This window comes from Branchiostoma lanceolatum, chromosome 9, assembly GCF_035083965.1.
Source record: "Branchiostoma lanceolatum isolate klBraLanc5 chromosome 9, klBraLanc5.hap2, whole genome shotgun sequence".
NCBI lineage: Eukaryota > Metazoa > Chordata > Leptocardii > Amphioxiformes > Branchiostomatidae > Branchiostoma > Branchiostoma lanceolatum.
Window position 1 is genome coordinate 22,178,551 of NC_089730.1, and position 17,461 is coordinate 22,196,011.

Here is a 17,461-nt window from a genome sequence, read left to right on the forward strand (position 1 = left end):
ATAAATGTTGCCATATCCTTGATGATGAAACTTAAGAAAGGAGTTTTATTACTAGAGGTTATGAGGTGTTTTTTTTTCTTCTGTTTTTGTTGTTTCAAACACATAGGGCTCAAAGTTAACTCCTGCATGATACAGGTTAGTGCAGGTAGAACTGGAGCTAATGCAGGTGTTTCTGATGTCTATACCTGCACCAGTACTTAAGCTATAGTAGGGTACTCGATACATGCCAAGTGTTTGTGGTTCTAATTTGTTTGCTGTACTGATTGTTTCCACCTGTGAAGTACCAAATGAAGAAGGATTGGTTCCACTGCAATTTCCAATTATATCCATACTGAATAAAATGCGTCATGACTCTACTTTTCTATCTAACACGTTATGACACCTTCTTTGTTGCAGGGCATCTTGCATGTTTATACCTGCACAAGTGTATGTGGAAAAATCTCCACCTCAAAATACTGGATACTACATTTTCAGTCGAGTGTGATGTACAAGCAAGGGGGTTTCAATGAGGGTCTGCATGGGGGGTCCCAACAACACTACCCTGAAATTCAGTAGAAGAAGAACCTGGGAAGGTAATAAAGCAAAATTTGGTCACCTCGCTACAAACTACGTGACTGAGACGGCTTTCCCTACAAATTACGAGAAATCAAAATAGGCTGCCTACGCCTTGCAGAAAAGAGCATGCAGACCCTCTTCAATTCGATTGAAACCTCTTTGGTACAAGTGGTCGACTTGCTAAGTCAGAGATTTGTGCTTCAACGTCGGAGATTTAACAATAGTCGAAACTGATTTCAGCAAATAAGCCTCGCACTTTGTCACCAATGGGAGTGGTCGATCGAGGTTGAACTCCTGTCTATTTATAGACCATGTCCGTGTACTATAACATATCTATACAGGGAGACATTATGATTTATATAGTTGAGATTTTAAATTTGTTCTGTTGTGATTATCTAAAAAGCCACTTGCCAGTAAGTTTGTCATGTTTATAATGTATGTAGGTTAATTATTTTGTATCCACTTGTTTGTTTGCATGTTTAGTTGTAGAAGACCTTACGAAAGTCGGTGCGTACATTGTGTCAATAAAGACTGTAGCATGATGTGATTTAGATGATCTAATAAAGTCTTTAACTCTGGCGTTACTGCATTAACGATGACCTGTTGATTCACTTGACTTGACCCCGGGCTAAGAAACGAGAGTAAACAAACTGTCGCTACGATGTTTACTTACGGGGAGGGGTAAATAAAAACGTCTGCGGACACGCCAACCGTCTAGCTGCACCAAAACATTACGTCTCTCTGACTTTTCTCTTCAGAATTCGCAAATTAAAGGTATTTTTGAGTGGATCGTAATACAATGAGAGCAGAAATTTCATGTTGATTGCCCAGAAATCGTGTAGAGTTATACGTCTTTCATGTTATAAACAATTTCGAGCTTGTTTCATCCGTATCTATTTCAATTGATGGATTTAGTGGAAATAAAAATCAGATACTTCAAAGAAATTTGAACTCCACCCCCAAAAAAACAGTCTCTGATGCCCCCGAACCCTGTACTGCATCAGTTCAGCCCCCAGCGGATAGCCAGCCTATAATCCAGTTATACCTGGAACCAGCCGTGATAAACCCACCCAGGCCAGGTGTGGACGGATATTAGCATGTTTACCTGCAGCATGTCACCTGTGGGGTAACCTTGAGGACAACAATAGCGCGGGAATCCCTGGCGACATTCCGGGAACAATGGCTGAACTGCTACACCCTCCAACAATGTAGCCATTTAATGTTAATGTAGCCATTACTGCAGCACGACGGATTCTCATATTTCACATCAGAACTGCCACAGTTTAGTTATTATAAAGGCGTTCCGGGAATCTAGATATTCTATTTTCAGGGTTGGTTAGCAGGAAACCGTAAGGAAAGCGTCAGTTTTGTAAATATTACAGATTTTTTTCTATTTTTGGGCCATCGGCGTTTCCAGAACGTAAACGTCATCCTGTAGTTGAGGTTTACGTAACGTTACCTGACGTTCAGCGGGGACGGTAGGCGGCCCACCTGACGTTCCTGACGTGCTGCCGAGGTGTGTTGGAGACGTTAAGACGTCACACCTGTCGTACGTACCTGTCTTGTCGCACCTGTCCGCGGTGAGGCCGCGTATAACGGTCCGGGCTGGCGGGATGGTCCGCCTCAGTTGCCGGGCGTGCGCGGCTCGGCTGGGCGGCGCGGGGCGGCCCTGGTCCCGCGGAGGGCGGCCGGCATGTCCGTACGGGAGGCTGTCGGGGCGATGTCAGGGCTGGGACCGGGGAAAGGGCCGCGCGAACATGTCGGAACACGGAATAACGCCGACAGCACCTGCTGCACCTGTAGCCTGCAACAACCACTGCGCACACGCTCTGCGCAGGGCGGATCAGATGACAGCATCACAAGCACGTAGCCTCGCCACCAGGCAACGCGAAGGACACTTATAACCTCGCTCTTACAGCTGTTGGGCATGAGGCACAGCAGATAGGCTCGCTACTATTAAAGCAGCGTGAGGACATGTAATAACCTCGCTCTTACAGCTGTTGGGCAGACATGAGGCACAGCAGATAGGCTCGCCACCAGGCAACGCGAAGGACATTTTATGACCTCGCTCTTACAGCTGGGCAGACATGAGGCACAGCAGATTAGACTCTACCCAGGGTTGCGAATTTGACCTTGTCTCCGTAGCCGACTCCCTTCAAACATTTGACTCCATTTGGCCAATTTATACTATTTTCCCAGCGACCCGCAGAGACTGGTAGAGTCTACAGCAGATAGGCTTGCTACCAAGCAGCGTGAGGACATTTAATAGCCTCGCTCCTATAGCCGTCAGTCAGAAATCTATGCTCTTTAGACTCGCTCCCGGACGCAGCTTGGGCTTTCTAGCTCCCACACGGTTTATGCCAAAGACCATACACTTTATTATATATAGCCTTTACAACGCAGGCTGGTTGATATGAATCTATGGCAGCACCAAGAGCCAGCCGCTAGACTCGAGCCCAGACTGCATAGGATGTTGGTTAACGACCCCATCACAACCTGATAGTCTCGCTCCCTGGCGTCAGAGTCTGCTATAATATATACAGCCACGACGCCGGATGAACGGACTGGGAAAAAGAAAAGGTCCGCCCCTAGGCTGTGGTTGTGGTAGTCGCTGCGTGTCCTGGTCCAAGGGAGTTGCCATACGTCTTGGCAAGGCGCCTTCAGAACGGGGCTAATTAACGTGAAATTCCGTATCAAGGTAGCTTGGACCGAAACTCTCGAGAATATCTTTCTATATCAAGCGATTTGGAACACTTTATGTGGAAAACGTTACAGAAGGATGTTAACTAAAAGATGTATTATTTTGCAAGTTCTTTCGAAAGGGAATAATTGCAACCTGAAAAAGAAGGAAAATGCACAGCCTGCGCAAAGTACATTACAATGGTGACAAGCGGAACAAGTGGCTTTTTTAAAATAGAAACTGCTACGGAATACATTCTAAGCCTTGTAGCTTTCTTTTCATCAGGAACATTAGGAAAATTGTGGTAAGTTTTGGTGGCTTCTTTGAATAGCTCTTTTCTTTTCTTTCCTGATCGTTAAAGGGGCAATTCGAGATAAAATGTATTTCGTCTTCCACCGCTTTTGACATAACGTTACAGTAGTTATACAAATTTTTTCCCCCACTGGCACTGGTAACTTTTTTGTACCGCCCTTTCTCAATTTCAAGGGACTGGGCGCTAATTCTAATTCTGATCTGATAACAATGATAATACTACTGGAACATGATATGCAACAATGTAGCAAAACTCGTTATGGCGCATGTGTGACGATTTGCTTGTTGACTTGACTCAATTGCTGTTTGCGGTTTCAATCTTAGATATTCTGGTTTCAGGAATGCTACAATATAAAGACTAAAGAGGAAAAATTATGACGTTCCCTGACGTTTTTACGAATATCTGAATGTCTGTCAGAATGAATGAAGACCTTTCATTGCACACATTACGTAACGTTACCCACTACAAAACAAACGGGAGAAAATGAACCAACTGAATCCAATCTGGCCGATCATGATACGCGTCGAAGTCACAGCTGAGCACGGCGTGATTTCTGTAGATCATCATTCAACATTTTATGTGATCCGACAGCGAAGGAACATGCAGACGTCGGCACAACTGCAGCAAGTTTGCATGGAATACTAGCAAGGAGCCAGGCTCCATGGGCTAATAATGTAAAAATAGAACTTATTGGTAAAAGAGACAGATATAACATGCAAGAGGAGTTTAATAGCTGGCCGAAAGTAAATTTTGCAACCTTGGGACGTGGTATGTCTGTCTAGTTGGTCAATTTCGACTTTTTTTCACAGCATTTCCTATAAACCCTGGTAGAGGCCGCCGGAATCTGACCGCGCACTGGACTGTGCGTCATGCAGGGTGCATAGGTGCCGCCAGGAGTCGCTCCTGCACTGTCCTTGGTAGGTCACCGAGTTTGTTTCTGTAGGACCTGTAGAAGTGTGTGAGTCTGTCTTTCCGTTGCGTTCTTGTGCCCGGGGGTGGGGGGGTGTCTGTACCTCTGGGTTAGGGCTGGGAGGGGGGTGGGGATAAGGTAGAGTCCCATAAGTACTAGGATAGGACAGTATGACCCAACATTATAGTATGCTGGCATGAGGGTGTGGGAGGGGGGCGTCTGTGCAACCTGGAACTATGAATGATAATCATTGCAATCCGGTTTGGCAAACGTTTTCAGGGCACAATCGGAAGGGGTCAGGTGGAGTTTAGTTTCTATCCTTTAAACAGACCAGCTTGGGAAATCACCCCAAGTCCCTGGTGATGAGGAAAATCTTTTGGATTATAATAATCAAATCAAATTAAGGAGGTTCAAGTTCAATCAAGAACCTCCTTGATTTAAGATCATTTAAGTCTTACATTATAAGTTATATAATTGCTAGTTATAATTTCAAGTTGTTCTTGAATGTAAAGTTAAATTGCATGTCAATTAAAAGAGCATGCTTTTCTCATGCGTGACCGTGAGTCTCAATTTGTCATAATTAGAATTAAAAGGCACGTATCTATAACGTTACATAATCAACGTAATTAATATTTAACTGTTATCAAGCTGTAATCATTGTTATTTTCCCATTAAGTTCCAGAATGAAATTAGAGTGATGGCATGATTCCCCGTTGCTCGATCAGACGCTGGGAGAGAGTATGCCCAAGTGAGTTATAATCCGATGATGCCTGAATTCGAAAACCAATGAAATGCATTAATGTGGCCCCTATAGAAGTGCCAGCCACAGCTAACACTAACAGTTTCTACTGGAGTTAACCTAGATAACTTTATTCGACAACTCATGCCCAAAGGCTAATTGCAAGGGAATACATGGATCCGATACAATAACAATAAAAAGGTACAAAATGTCTATCTAATCTATCTTTCTACTCAGATCACTGCTGGGTTTGACTCCTTTGGAGGCAGGGACTGAATAGTGCCACGTTAGTTTTAAGTCTCCCTACCTTGTACCGTCCCTCCACCCGTTCCTGGCGTGCCGCCCAAAGAATCCTGATGTCCGAGCGGAACCTCCCGTCGCCATAGCAACCACACAATGACTGACACGACCTCGGGCTCCCAGCAGGAGACACAGGCTGTTGCTATGGCAATCCAGCCTCCCGTTGACAAGCAGCTGTACCCAGCCGTTGCCATGGTAACCGCATTTGGCCTATCTGGCGCGCTAAAACTCGGCTTTTAAAGTTTTTGTTCTTTAGGAATGTTTGAACTGCTCCGATCTGGAATGTTTGTTTATATTTGTTTGTTTGTCACCCCCCCTCTCAGTATGGACCCTGCAACGTGTTTGACCTTCAGCCTGGCAAGGTCAAGTTCTGGTGCCGCTGTGGGCTCAGCAAGAAGCAGCCATGGTGCGATGGTACGTCCCAAACACCCCCCTCCCAAACTGGGGAATGGTACAGGCCAAACACCCCCCAACATGTAAATGGTACAGGCTTAAAGCAAGTCATGTAAATGGTGCATCTCCAACATTTAATACCCCCTTGTGGGATGGTACGTCCCAGTCTTGACATTAATACTCTCTGACTTAATAATTGACACTAGATAAGGTGCAAACTTATAATGGTAGGAGACCACCAGAGAAGTAGCTTGGTTCAGAAATAAATGGTTCATCGAAATTGTGTGGTACATTGTAACAGTAGTGTTGCTCTGCTAACTGGTCTTTAATCACTCGATATTAACTTGAAAGTTCATCTGTGTTGGTTGAAATCAGTCTGAATCAAGGTGGAGCTGCCGTTTCCAACACAACAGTTGGACGAGGCGTCACAAAAGCTCATTCCTTGACAAAGACTGAAAATTTGGGTAAGTCCAATTTTTGTGTTGGAAATTACAGGTCAACTTTGATTCGGAGTAACGGTGTTGTTTGCCTTCCCAGGGTCACACAAAGGAACGGGTATCACCCCCCTGCGGTGGCAGGTCCCCCCCCAGCCGCAGCGCCTCTACGCCCTCTGTGCCTGCAAGTACTCCGCAGACCCCCCCCTCTGCGACGCCACCCACACAAACCTCCCCTGCCAGGTACTGCAGCGGCAGGGGGCGTGCTCGCACAAGGACAAACACGAAAAATCCACCAAACTGTGCACAGGGTGCGGCTGGGTACCAGACTTCTGACAGGACACCTACTGGATAGGTCTGGTACTGCAGCAACAGGACCCCTACTGGATAGGCCTGGTACTGCGGCAACAGGACGCCTACTGACTGTGTCTTGTACTGCAGTGACAGGACCCCTATTGGCCCTGGAAGGTACTGCAGCAACAGGGCTAGTATACACTATACCAGAAGGATCGAGTCCAGACTTTCACGAAAAAGACGATATATAGCTAATATACATGACGTAGGCTGTATATTTTTGGACAGCTTTGCACGGCTATTTATACTTGTGTATTTAATAATAATACTGGTTTATTGCATAATACAAGTCAAGAAATGGCAGCCGCGGCTGAATTGATTCCGGACTTTACAACGTTTTAAAAGTATAACATATCAAGGGCACTCCATCGTAATAAATTTACATAACAATTATTGCGGTTAAAGATCGTTAAAATTGGCAAGGAATCTTTAAAATCTATCCTAATATAATATAATATATCAACATTGAAATCAACAACAAAATATTCGTGTTAACGGTCACAATTCCTTATTCAAAACAGTGGTAATGTAGGGTATCGGACTGTTGCGGTAGCGCTCAGTTCGTGTGTATATAGAGTTCAGTTTGTGGCTAGTCCGCGTTAGCCGACCACTGGCTTCACCCCGGGACTGGGGAAGCCAGTCTCTGAAAGCCGATTTCAGGAGTTTCAGTCCGAACTTCTTGCATAGTTGTTCCCTCCTGGATTCAAGGGTGGGTAGTCTGAGTTGAGTGAGGGCTTCCGAGTAGTGGGTGTACTTATCCTTGCAAGTGCCGACTTCGTGCGAGTCTTAAGGCATCCCAGTATTCATGCCAAGTGGACATTATGTGATAGTTGCCTTAAAATTTCTATCAATTATAATATCTACATAATTAATATGGTCTATGTTGAAAGTGACTCAAACTGAAAATGGCGTGCATTTTGGTCCTAAATATTCCCTCTAGCTAGAAGAGGCCGTCCATACTTAACATTAAAGAACCTTATCGAGTCTGAACCTTGACCTGACTGAAATGATGAATGATAGAGGAGACTGGAAGCTGAACTTTGTGAATGCTTCAACTCAGTAGAGTAAGAATTATGATGATGATGAATCCCCTAGACCTGCTTAAGCCTGAGACTCCTACTTAGAAAGCAAACAAACAAACAAACAAACAAACGAACGAACGAACAAACAAACAAACACTCGGCACACAGCGTTGGTTATGAGGGGTGACCCCTCGTTTCTTTGACTGTGAAATGTATCCACAATCCTCCTGGTGTACCCACAATCCTCCTGGTGTACCCACAATCCTCCAGATACAAACTACCAGATTTAGTTAAAGAAAACATCCTGAATATTGGAAGGTCTCTAAGCAGCAGAATAAGTTAATTTGAATTGAATTAAAAATACAACACTCAAAATTCAGTGAAAATGACACTAATATATGAAGTGCCTACATTAATACTGAACACAGGAGAGCAGAAGTCCACATGGTTTACCTTTCCTTAGATAAGTCTGTCGCTACATACTTCCTGAAATAAAGTAAAACCGAACCCACACCACTGCCCAGAGCAGCCAGCAGGGTGGGTTCATAACCCACTGGGTGGGTTCAGAACCCACAATCTTGTCCTGACTGGGTGGGTTCAGAACCCACGTCCCTGTTCTGACTGGGTGGGTTCAGAACCCACGTCCCTGTTCTGACTGGGTGGGTTCAGAACCCACGTCCCTGTTCTGACTGGGTGGGTTCAGAACCCATGTCCCTGTTCTGACTGGGTGGGTTCAGAACCCACGTCCCTGTTCTGACTGGGTGGGTTCAGAACCCACGTCCCTGTTCTGACTGGGTGGGTTCAGAACCCACGTCCCTGTTCTGACTGGGTGGGTTCAGAACCCATGTCCCTGTTCTGACTGGGTGGGTTCAGAACCCACGAACCTGACTGGGTGGGTTCAGAACCCACGACAGCGAATACATGACTCGCAAGTGGCTGTGAGCCCCTCATCATGAAAACATTGGAAATTATTATTATTATATACAGAGGAGAAAACATGTGACTCCTTATCAAAGGTTTATCAGGATCGACTGCCACATTTTCATTTTTGCACACAAAATGTGACGTTGCTACTTGCATAATCAGAATCTCTCTGTACCATGTTTGTCCTGTGTGAAGCTGTAGTTTTCAGTGGTGCAGAAATAAAACATCAGGCTTGGTGATAGAGCGGTAAGAGTGAAATGCACAGCAAACCCAGGACTACAGAAAGGCTGGCATGTACAACATTACAGATTGTTTTGTCTCAGAGTCTAACCATGGTCATCCACAAGCTAACACAACTCTGTACAAACTTTACAGGTACAACTATAGTCATACAGTACAAATATGGTCATACAGTACAAATATGGTCATACAGTACATATATGGTCAAACTGTACAAAATATAGTTGTATAGTACAAATATGGGCATACAGTACAAATATGGTCATACAGTACGAATATGGGCATACAGTACAAATATGGTCATACGTACATATATGGTCATACAGTACAAAATACATTTTGTATAGTCGTACAGTACATATTTGTGCATACAGTACAAATATGGTCATACAGTACAAATATGGGCATACTGTACAAATATGGTCATGGAATACAAATATGGTCATAAAGTATGAATATGGTCATGCATACAAATATGAGCCAACCAAAATTTCCACAAATCTGATCATCTTTCCTTATGCAGCTGGAAGTGTGAGTGAATATCGTACACAAACACCGGCAGCTGTCCTGTTATTGTGCTGTTATAACAAAAGTAGCACCGAAGCTGATTTAGTCCAGTAAGAAGCTAAGAACAGTTTTCGAAACAGACCAGGTCTGACTTGCATCACAATCTACACATCACTAAGAAAACTACATGTGCTGTTCTACATCCCATTGCATGAGGTCTCAGCTACGTCCCACTTCTCGTGTTCACCGAGAAGCAGAGATTATGGCAGTCAGAACACATGGCAAACCCAGAGGGCCAGAAATCAACGCTTAAAACTTTCCACATTCTCCTGGCAGTCTTCTCAAACCTTACACAGCAAACGCACAAAGTCACTTCTGCCCAGCAGCTCTGGGCTGAAGTCAGTTCTGAGTGGCTCATAAAATCATGTAAAAGTCAATTCTAAGACGTTCCTCACACCTTTAAAACTTGTTTTGGGCAGTTTGCTCCTGGGTCCTTAAAGTCAGTCCGAGGGGCAGCTTTGCACCATGGAGCAAAAATCCTCCCCAAAGCGGCATTCTCCGTGGGACATTGGAAGCAAACAACGCAGACCATTGTCATTAATCATTGGTATATATATAGTACTAGAGTATTTCCTGGAAGTTTCTGTTAGTGCTGAAGTCTGGTGTTTCCTGGAAGTTTCCACTCATGGATGGCTAGTATCCCTTACGTCTGCTGTTTCCTGGAAGTTTCCCCCTCATGAGTGGCCAGTAGTACTGACGTCTGGTGTTTCCTGGAAGTTACTAACTCATGAGTGGCCAGTCGTACTGACGTCTGGTGTTTCCTGGAAGTTTCCCCCTCATGAGAGGCCAGTAGTACTGACGTCTGGTGTTTCCTGGAAGTTACTAACTCATGAGTGGCCAGTAGTACTGACGTCTGGTGTTTCCTGTAAGTTACTAACTCATGAGTGGCCAGTCGTACTGACGTCTGGTGTTTCCTGGAAGTTTCCCACTCATGGATGGCCAGTCGTACTGATGTCTGGTGTTTCCTGGAAGTTACTAACTCATGAGTGGCCAGTAGTACTGACGTCTGGTGTTTCCTGGAAGTTACTAACTCATGAGTGGCCAGTAGTACTGACGTCTGGTGTTTGCTGGAAGTTACAAACTCATGAGTGGCCAGCAGTACTGACGTCTGGTGTTTGCTGGAAGTTACAAACTCATGAGTGGCCAGCAGTACTGACGTCTGGTGTTTCCTGGAAGTTTCCCCCTCATGAGTGGCCAGTAGTACTGATGTCTGGTGTTTCCTGGAAGTTTCCCCTCATGAGAGGCCAGTAGTACTGACGTCTGGTGTTTCCTGGAAGTTACCAACTCATGAGTGGCCAGTCGTACTGACGTCTGGTGTTTCCTGGAAGTTACCAACTCATGAGTGGCCAGTCGTACTGACGTCTGGTGTTTCCTGGAAGTTTCCCCCTCATGAGAGGCCAGTAGTACTGACGTCTGGTGTTTCCTGGAAGTTTCCCCTCATGAGAGGCCGGTATTACTGACGTCTGGTGTTTCCTGGAAAATACTAACTCAAGAATGACAGGTAGTACTCATGAGTGGCCAGTCGTACTGACGTCTGGTGTTTCCTGGAAGTTACTAACTCATGAGTGGCCAGTCGTACTGACATCTGGTGTTTCCCGGAAGTTTCCCCCTCATGAATGACAGGTAGTACTAAGGTGTGTTGTATTTCCAGGAAGTGTTTCTCCCAAAGCATAGCTGTACAAAACAACATTGTCCAGTCGAATTGCACCATTGGTTCTAGTCTGCACCATTGCACATCAGTACAGGAGCCGTATTGCAGCATTCTGAGGTGTTAAAGTCCCATCTAGCACCAGCATGTTGATTACAGTTGCAGCAGCCTTGGCTTTAATTAGTCCGTCTGGAGTCATTCAAACGACATGAGGTTTGTTGGCCCCTGCTTCTGCCCCCCTTTGGTAGCCTCCCCCAGGTGCTGGCACCACAGGTGCGCATTCAGCTGGCTCCCTGCCTGGAACTTGTACGTATTTCCTGGAAAATACAACACAAAAATAGTCAGCTGGCTCCCTGCCTGGAACTTGTACGTATTTCCTGGAAAATACAACACAAAAATAGTCAGCTGGCTCCCTGCCTGGAACTTGTACGTATTTCCTGGAAAATACAACACAAAAATAGTCAGCTGGCTCCCTGCCTGGAACTTGTACGTATTTCCTGGAAAATACAACACAAAAATAGTCAGCTGGCTCCCTGCCTGGAACTTGTACGTATTTCCTGGAAAATACAACACAAAAGTAGTCAGCTGGCTCCCTGCCTGGAACTTGTACGTATTTCCTGGAAAATACAACACAAAAATAGTCAGCTGGCTCCCTGCCTGGAACTTGTACGTATTTCCTGGAAAATACAACACAAAAATAGTCAGCTGGCTCCCTGCCTGGAACTTGTACGTATTTCCTGGAAAATACAACACAAAAATAGTCAGCTGGCTCCCTGCCTGGAACTTGTACGTATTTCCTGGAAAATACAACACAAAAATAGTCAGCTGGCTCCCTGCCTGGAACTTGTACGTATTTCCTGGAAAATACAACACAAAAATAGTCAGCTGGCTCCCTGCCTGGAACTTGTACGTATTTCCTGGAAAATACAACACAAAAATAGTCAGCTGGCTCCCTGCCTGGAACTTGTACGTATTTCCTGGAAAATACAACACAAAAATAGTCAGCTGGCTCCCTGCCTGGAACTTGTACGTATTTCCTGGAAAATACAACACAAAAATAGTCAGCTGGCTCCCTGCCTGGAACTTATACGTATTTCCTGGAAAATACAAGACAAAATGGTCAGCTGGCTCCCTGCCTGTAATTTATATAATATATCTATAGAGGATATGTAAGAACAGTTGATTGGCCAATCAGCACCAAGGACAGCGTTGACTGGCCAATCAGCACCAAGGGCAGGGCTCATTGACCCATCAGCATGTAGCATAGAACTGACTGGCCAATGCAGCACGAAGGATTGAACTGACCAATCAGAACCAAGGACAGGATCAGTTGGCCAATCAGCACCACGTACAGGGCACATTGGCCAGTCAGTAGCAAGGACAGGACAGATTAGCCAATCAGCACCAAGGACAGGGCATATTGGCCAATCAGCACCAAGGACGGGGCGGACTGACCAATCAGCACCAAGGACAGGGCAGATTGGCCAATCAGCGCTAAAGACAGGGCAGATTGGCCAATCAGCACCAAGGACAGGACAGATTGGCGAATCAGCGCCAAGGACAGGACAGATTAGCCAATCAGCACCAAGGACAGGGCAGATTGGCCCATCAGCGGCAAGGACAGGGTGGACTGACCAATCAGCACCAAAGACAGGGCAGATTGGCCAATCAGCACCAAAGACAGGGCGGATTGGCCAATCAGGTCCAAGGAGAGGGTGGACTGACCAATCAGCACCAAGGATAGGGCAGATTGGCCAATCAGCACCAAGGACAGGACAGATTGGCCAATCAGCGCCAAGGACAAAACCATGTTGGTGGAAGAACATGGTTGCATGCAAAGCTCCAATGTAAGTTATGCACATGTCACAAGCAAAAGAATGTGTCTTTAAGATTTCACCTTTGTCGGAGTCGGTGAGAAGGAAGATGTCAGGCTGAACTGGATTGTCTCCTCGGATCACCATCCATCCGACCACGGACACGATCTTCCCTGGGGTCGATTTGAACTGTAGGGACACATATTAAACATTACACTAACACACGCACTAATGGAGTTTATAGTGTCTGTGCTGAGGGTACACATGAGGTTTATAGAGGGTAAACATGGGGTTTATAGTGTTTGTGCTGAGGGTATGAGGGTGCACATGGAGTTTATAATGCCTGTGCTGAGAGTGTAAGGGTGCACATGGGGTTTATAGTATTTGTGCTGAGGGTTTGAGGGTGCACGAGGGGTTTATAGTCTCAGATAGGTCAGCAGTACTTACATGGTGCCTGTCGTGTCCCCTCAGGGACTTTGCGGTGTAGTAGATCAGCGACGTCCCCCATAGCGCCACCCAGTACCGCGTCCACGGCGCCACGCGGGGCTTGCTGCCGTTCTTCAGTATCGTCTTTCGTCTCAAGAACCCTGGGAAAGTGTCAGGTTACAACATGTACTCCTGCAGCTATAACAATGTGTAGTAAAACTGCCCTGGGAGTACGGCATGTCTCTAGTTGCCAGATTTCAATTTTTACAGTTAAAACAAAAGTGATCCTGCAAACTGCCTGCTTTAAACGCAACTTCTTTCAAGACCTCATATGAAGAAAACATCACGGAGACTTTTCCAACCTGCAGGCTTAAATTCTATTTCCAGAAAAGAAGCTGCAGTGCTAACTTCAGGTGCCAGAGGGAGCCGCTACCCTGTGTGCTGTGCCTTGTATGGGAACTGAGAAGCTGCAGTACTAGCTGCAGATGCTAGAGGGAGCTGTGCTCTACCCACCTTGAATGGGGAACTGAGAAGCTGCCACGTCCCTGGGGGAGTCGGAATCCGGACTCTCACAGTAGGAGCTGCAGATGGGGGGAGGAGGAGGGAGGTGTGATCAACTGGTATCTTAGCAACAGAGGGGGAGGATGGGGGATCAACTAGTATCTTAGCAACAGAGGGGGAGGATGTGTGATCAACTGGTATCTTAGCAACAGAGGGGGACGATGGGGGATCAACTGGTATCTTAGCAACAGATGGGGAGGATGGGGGATCAACTGGTATCTTAGCAACATAGGGGCAGGATGTGGGATCAACTAGTATTTTAGCAACAGCATTGGGAGGATGTGTGATCAACTGGTATCTTAGCAACAGAATGGGGAGGATGTGTGAGCAACTGGTATCATAGCAACAGAGTGGGTCGGATGTGGGATCAACCGGTATCTTAGCAACAGAATGGGGAGGATGTGTGAGCAACTGGTATCATAGCAACACAGTGGGTAGGATGTGGGATCAACTGGTATCTTAGCAACAGATTTGAGAGGATGTGTGAGCAACTGGTATCTAAGCAACAGAGGGGGAGGATGGGGGATCAACTGGTATCTTAGCAACAGAATGGGGAAGATGGAGGATCAACTGGTATCTTAGCAACAGAGGGGGAGGATGTGGGATCAACTGGTATCTCAGCAACAGAGGGGAGGATGGGGGATGTGAATTCTTTACCCCCCATATATTCTCCAGTTATCAAAAACATGTCCTAATTCTCAAACCCCATGAACATTCTCCAGCGATCAAAAAGACATATATAACCAAACTCCCAAACCCCATGCACAGCCTCCAGGTGACTCACCTGTCCGGGTTGAAGGGTTCTTGCTCATCGCTGACCTCTGACCCCTCGCTGCTCCCTGCAAGGACAATAAGTTTGACTTCTGTTACACACCACGGGAAACCCCATGAACACCCTCCAGCTGTCATAAATTTACTTGAACCCCATGTATACCCTCTAACCAAACAAGTCAGACATCTGTAGATGTGAAATTCATCTGGCAACCTGTAAAAATGTGCTTGTGGCTTCTAACTCTTTAGTCTCTGATTTCTCAGTGTTTGTGTTCCATGTGCATGACTGCACATCAGACTTACATGTACAGTCTATCCAACAGCCACTCTGAAACATGGAAGATTGTCAGTCAAACTGGCCTGAAACCACGTCTCCTTCCATACCATGGCTTCTTCCCAAAACCACACTATTGTTTAGTTGATGAAGGTTAGGCATCCAGGTAGTAAGGTACGCCAACCACACCATTGTTTACTCACAGGACACACACCAGAGTGGCTGGACAGTGTTAGTGTGTTAGTGCATGTGTGCATCTGATCAGAGATCCTTATTACTTTGAGTTAATCCACTGTTACAGCAGAGTAAGTGTCTGAGCTACAGTTGTCACCATGTCATGAGTCACTGTCATGTGAGGTGGGAAGTTTGTGGCTGGGACTTCAGTCTGTCACCTGAGTCACCAATCTGCCTAACTCCACAGCTACGTGCCCGATGATTACAGCACCAGAATCTGCCTAACTCCACAGCTACGTGCCCGATGATAAAGGAAATGACCACAGCACCAGCTTCTGCCTAACTCTTATTCACTAACTGAGACACCCAAACCGTCATTCTGCCATAAAAACTGTTTCAAACAACAATAAAACAAAATCATAGACAAGCATTAATACCTTCTGGAGTTAGTTATCAATGAACCAACTAACAAACATGCATTCAAGAAGATCCAGAATATTCACCATCATCAAACTCTGCAAGAACAGTTTATCATCAACTTCGTTGGACATTGCAGACTGTCACACTTAGTTAAATCTAAATAAAAAGAAACTATTGCAACGGATGTTGGGTGTTGCTGCAGACTAAAACTGCAAACAAAAACAAAGAAGCCACAGCAGCTGCTATTCTGCCCAGCTGTCTACAGGTCCAGGAACCTTTTATGGGAAAACAACTGTTAACGGATGAAACTGGTGGATTATGAGCTACAGATGATGATTTTGCCGACCCTGCGGAAATGAAGACCGACTAACCTGGTCCCAAGGAGTGCACAGGAGAGGCAGAGAAATCACTCAGGTTAGAAGAAAGGATCAAACTTGGACTCACAAATCTCACAAATCAGATCAAACGGGTCAAACGTGCAGGAGCTTAACAGGCAAATTTTGATTAGGATTAGAAGAGAGGATTAAAGTTTGATTCACAAATCTCACAAACCAGATCAAACGTGCAGAAACAACATGACTAGCAAAGTGCGTTGATTTTTAGTCGGGATTAGAAGAAAAGATTTTGATTCACAAATCAGATCAATCTGATCAAACGTGCAGCAACGTAATTAGCAAAGTGCGTTGATTATTGCTGATGGGTTTGACGAGGGGTCCTAACGAACCTCTGTGTTGGTACGGGAAGCCGATCGCCGGCAGGCACCAGAGACAAGGCGACGTCAGGCGCCGCGCCGTCCGCGGGAAAAGGTAGCCCAGAGGGGGGGCGTCGTCCGGGGGGGAGGGGGGCGAGCGGGGCAGCAGGGGGGAACCCCCGCAGGACTGGCTACGGGGGCGGGGGGGTCTCCTCAGGCGGACATGCAGGGGCGGGGACACGGGTCGGACCACTCTCCGCCGGGGGGCCGCTGTAGGGGAACAAACCACCGTCACAACCGTCGCCATGACAATCATCGTCGCCATGGTAACAAATCGACATCATGGCAACCGGTTATTTCAATCCCAGCTCTGGCTTGAACTAGCAGATGTGGTTTTATGAACAGGTAAGTTTGAACTGTAAAGCCACATGTTCTTGTTTCAGTCCAGTTCTCTTGTCAGTCCTACGTTGTAAACATATGTGTGGAAATGGGGGAGGGGGGCAGGGTTACGGGGGGTGAGCGGTACAGGGGAGGGGGGCAGGGTTATGGGGGGGTGAGCGGTACAGGGGAGGGTGGCAGAGTTACGGGGGGTGAGCGGTACAGGGGAGGAGGGCAGAGTTACGGGGGGTGAGCGGTACAGGGGAGGGGGGCAGAGTAATGGGGGGTGAGCGGTACAGGGGAGGGGGGCAGAGTTACGGGGGGTGAGCGGTACAGGGGAGGGTGGCAGAGTTACGGGGGGTGAGCGGTACAGGGAAGGGGGGCAGAGTTATGGGGGGTGAGCAGTACAGGGGAGGGGGGCAGAGTTATGGGGGTGAGCGGTACAGGGGAGGGGGGCAGAGTTACGGGGGGTGAGCGGTACAGGGGAGGGGGGCAGAGTTATGGGGGGTGAGCGGTACAGGGGAGGGGGGCAGAGTTACGGGGGGTGAGCGGTACAGGGGAGGGGGGCAGAGTTATGGGGGTGAGCGGTACAGGGGAGGGGGGCAGAGTTATGGGGGGTGAGCGGTACAGGGGATGGGGGCAGAGTTACGGGGGGTGAGCGGTACAGGGGAGGGGGGCAGAGTTACGGGGGGTGAGCGGTACAGGGGAGGGGGGCAGAGTTATGGGGGGTGAGTGGTACAGGGGAGGGGGGCAGAGTTATGGGGGGTGAGCGGTACAGGGGAGGGGGGCAGAGTTACGGGGGGTGAGCGGTACAGGGGAGGGGGGCAGAGTTATGGGGGTGAGCGGTACAGGGGAGGGGGGCAGAGTTACGGG

The 17,461-nt window shown here is 46.9% G+C and overlaps 3 protein-coding genes across 12 annotated transcripts in view; 1 reads left to right on the forward strand and 2 right to left on the reverse strand.

Moving 5' to 3' along the window:
* The window catches only part of LOC136441312 (whirlin-like), a 36,531-nt gene extending 34,101 nt beyond the window's left edge, over window positions 1–2,430 (reverse strand). For 6 of the 8 annotated variants that reach the window (XM_066437532.1, XM_066437529.1, XM_066437531.1 and 3 more), the window contains exon 1: window positions 2,113–2,389. The gene's annotated coding sequence lies outside the window, so the exon portion shown is untranslated. Of the gene's footprint in view, window positions 1–2,112 lie in introns of all 8 variants that reach the window. The other 2 variants (XM_066437533.1, XM_066437534.1) reach the window with 2 other exon arrangements.
* A 3,078-nt stretch (window positions 2,431–5,508) lies between these two features.
* On the forward strand, window positions 5,509–6,862 carry LOC136441645 (CDGSH iron-sulfur domain-containing protein 3, mitochondrial-like). Its single transcript, XM_066438053.1, has 3 exons — window positions 5,509–5,692; window positions 5,821–5,911; window positions 6,428–6,862. The coding sequence occupies exons 1-3, from the start codon at window positions 5,594–5,596 to the stop codon at window positions 6,658–6,660; spliced, it is 423 nt and encodes a 140-aa protein (XP_066294150.1). The 5' UTR covers window positions 5,509–5,593; the 3' UTR covers window positions 6,661–6,862.
* A 3,241-nt stretch (window positions 6,863–10,103) lies between these two features.
* The window catches only part of LOC136441647 (ras-specific guanine nucleotide-releasing factor RalGPS2-like), a 68,869-nt gene continuing 61,511 nt past the window's right edge, over window positions 10,104–17,461 (reverse strand). The window contains exons 16-23 of one of the 3 annotated variants that reach the window (XM_066438063.1): window positions 16,244–16,480; window positions 14,665–14,719; window positions 13,833–13,900; window positions 13,341–13,480; window positions 12,977–13,082; window positions 10,940–11,396; window positions 10,412–10,817; window positions 10,104–10,206 (exon numbers count right to left, since the gene is read on the reverse strand). In XM_066438063.1, the coding sequence (XP_066294160.1) occupies window positions 11,275–11,396; window positions 12,977–13,082; window positions 13,341–13,480; window positions 13,833–13,900; window positions 14,665–14,719; window positions 16,244–16,480 (728 nt within the window). In that variant the 3' untranslated portion in view covers window positions 10,104–10,206; window positions 10,412–10,817; window positions 10,940–11,274. Of the gene's footprint in view, window positions 10,818–10,939; window positions 11,397–12,976; window positions 13,083–13,340; window positions 13,481–13,832; window positions 13,901–14,664; window positions 14,720–16,243; window positions 16,481–17,461 lie in introns of all 3 variants that reach the window. The other 2 variants (XM_066438062.1, XM_066438064.1) reach the window with 2 other exon arrangements.

What these genes read in the sequence shown, in the direction of transcription:
- LOC136441645 (XM_066438053.1), top strand. Translation starts at nt 5,594, where the DNA reads ATGACTGACACGACCTCGGGCTCCCAGCAGGAGACACAGGCTGTTGCT. An exon ending in TGTACCCAGCCGTTGCCATG is followed by an intron (nt 5,693 to 5,820) that starts GTAACCGCATTT and finishes CCCCCCTCTCAG; the next exon opens with TATGGACCCTGCAACGTGTT. An exon ending in GAAGCAGCCATGGTGCGATG is followed by an intron (nt 5,912 to 6,427) that starts GTACGTCCCAAA and finishes TTGCCTTCCCAG; the next exon opens with GGTCACACAAAGGAACGGGT.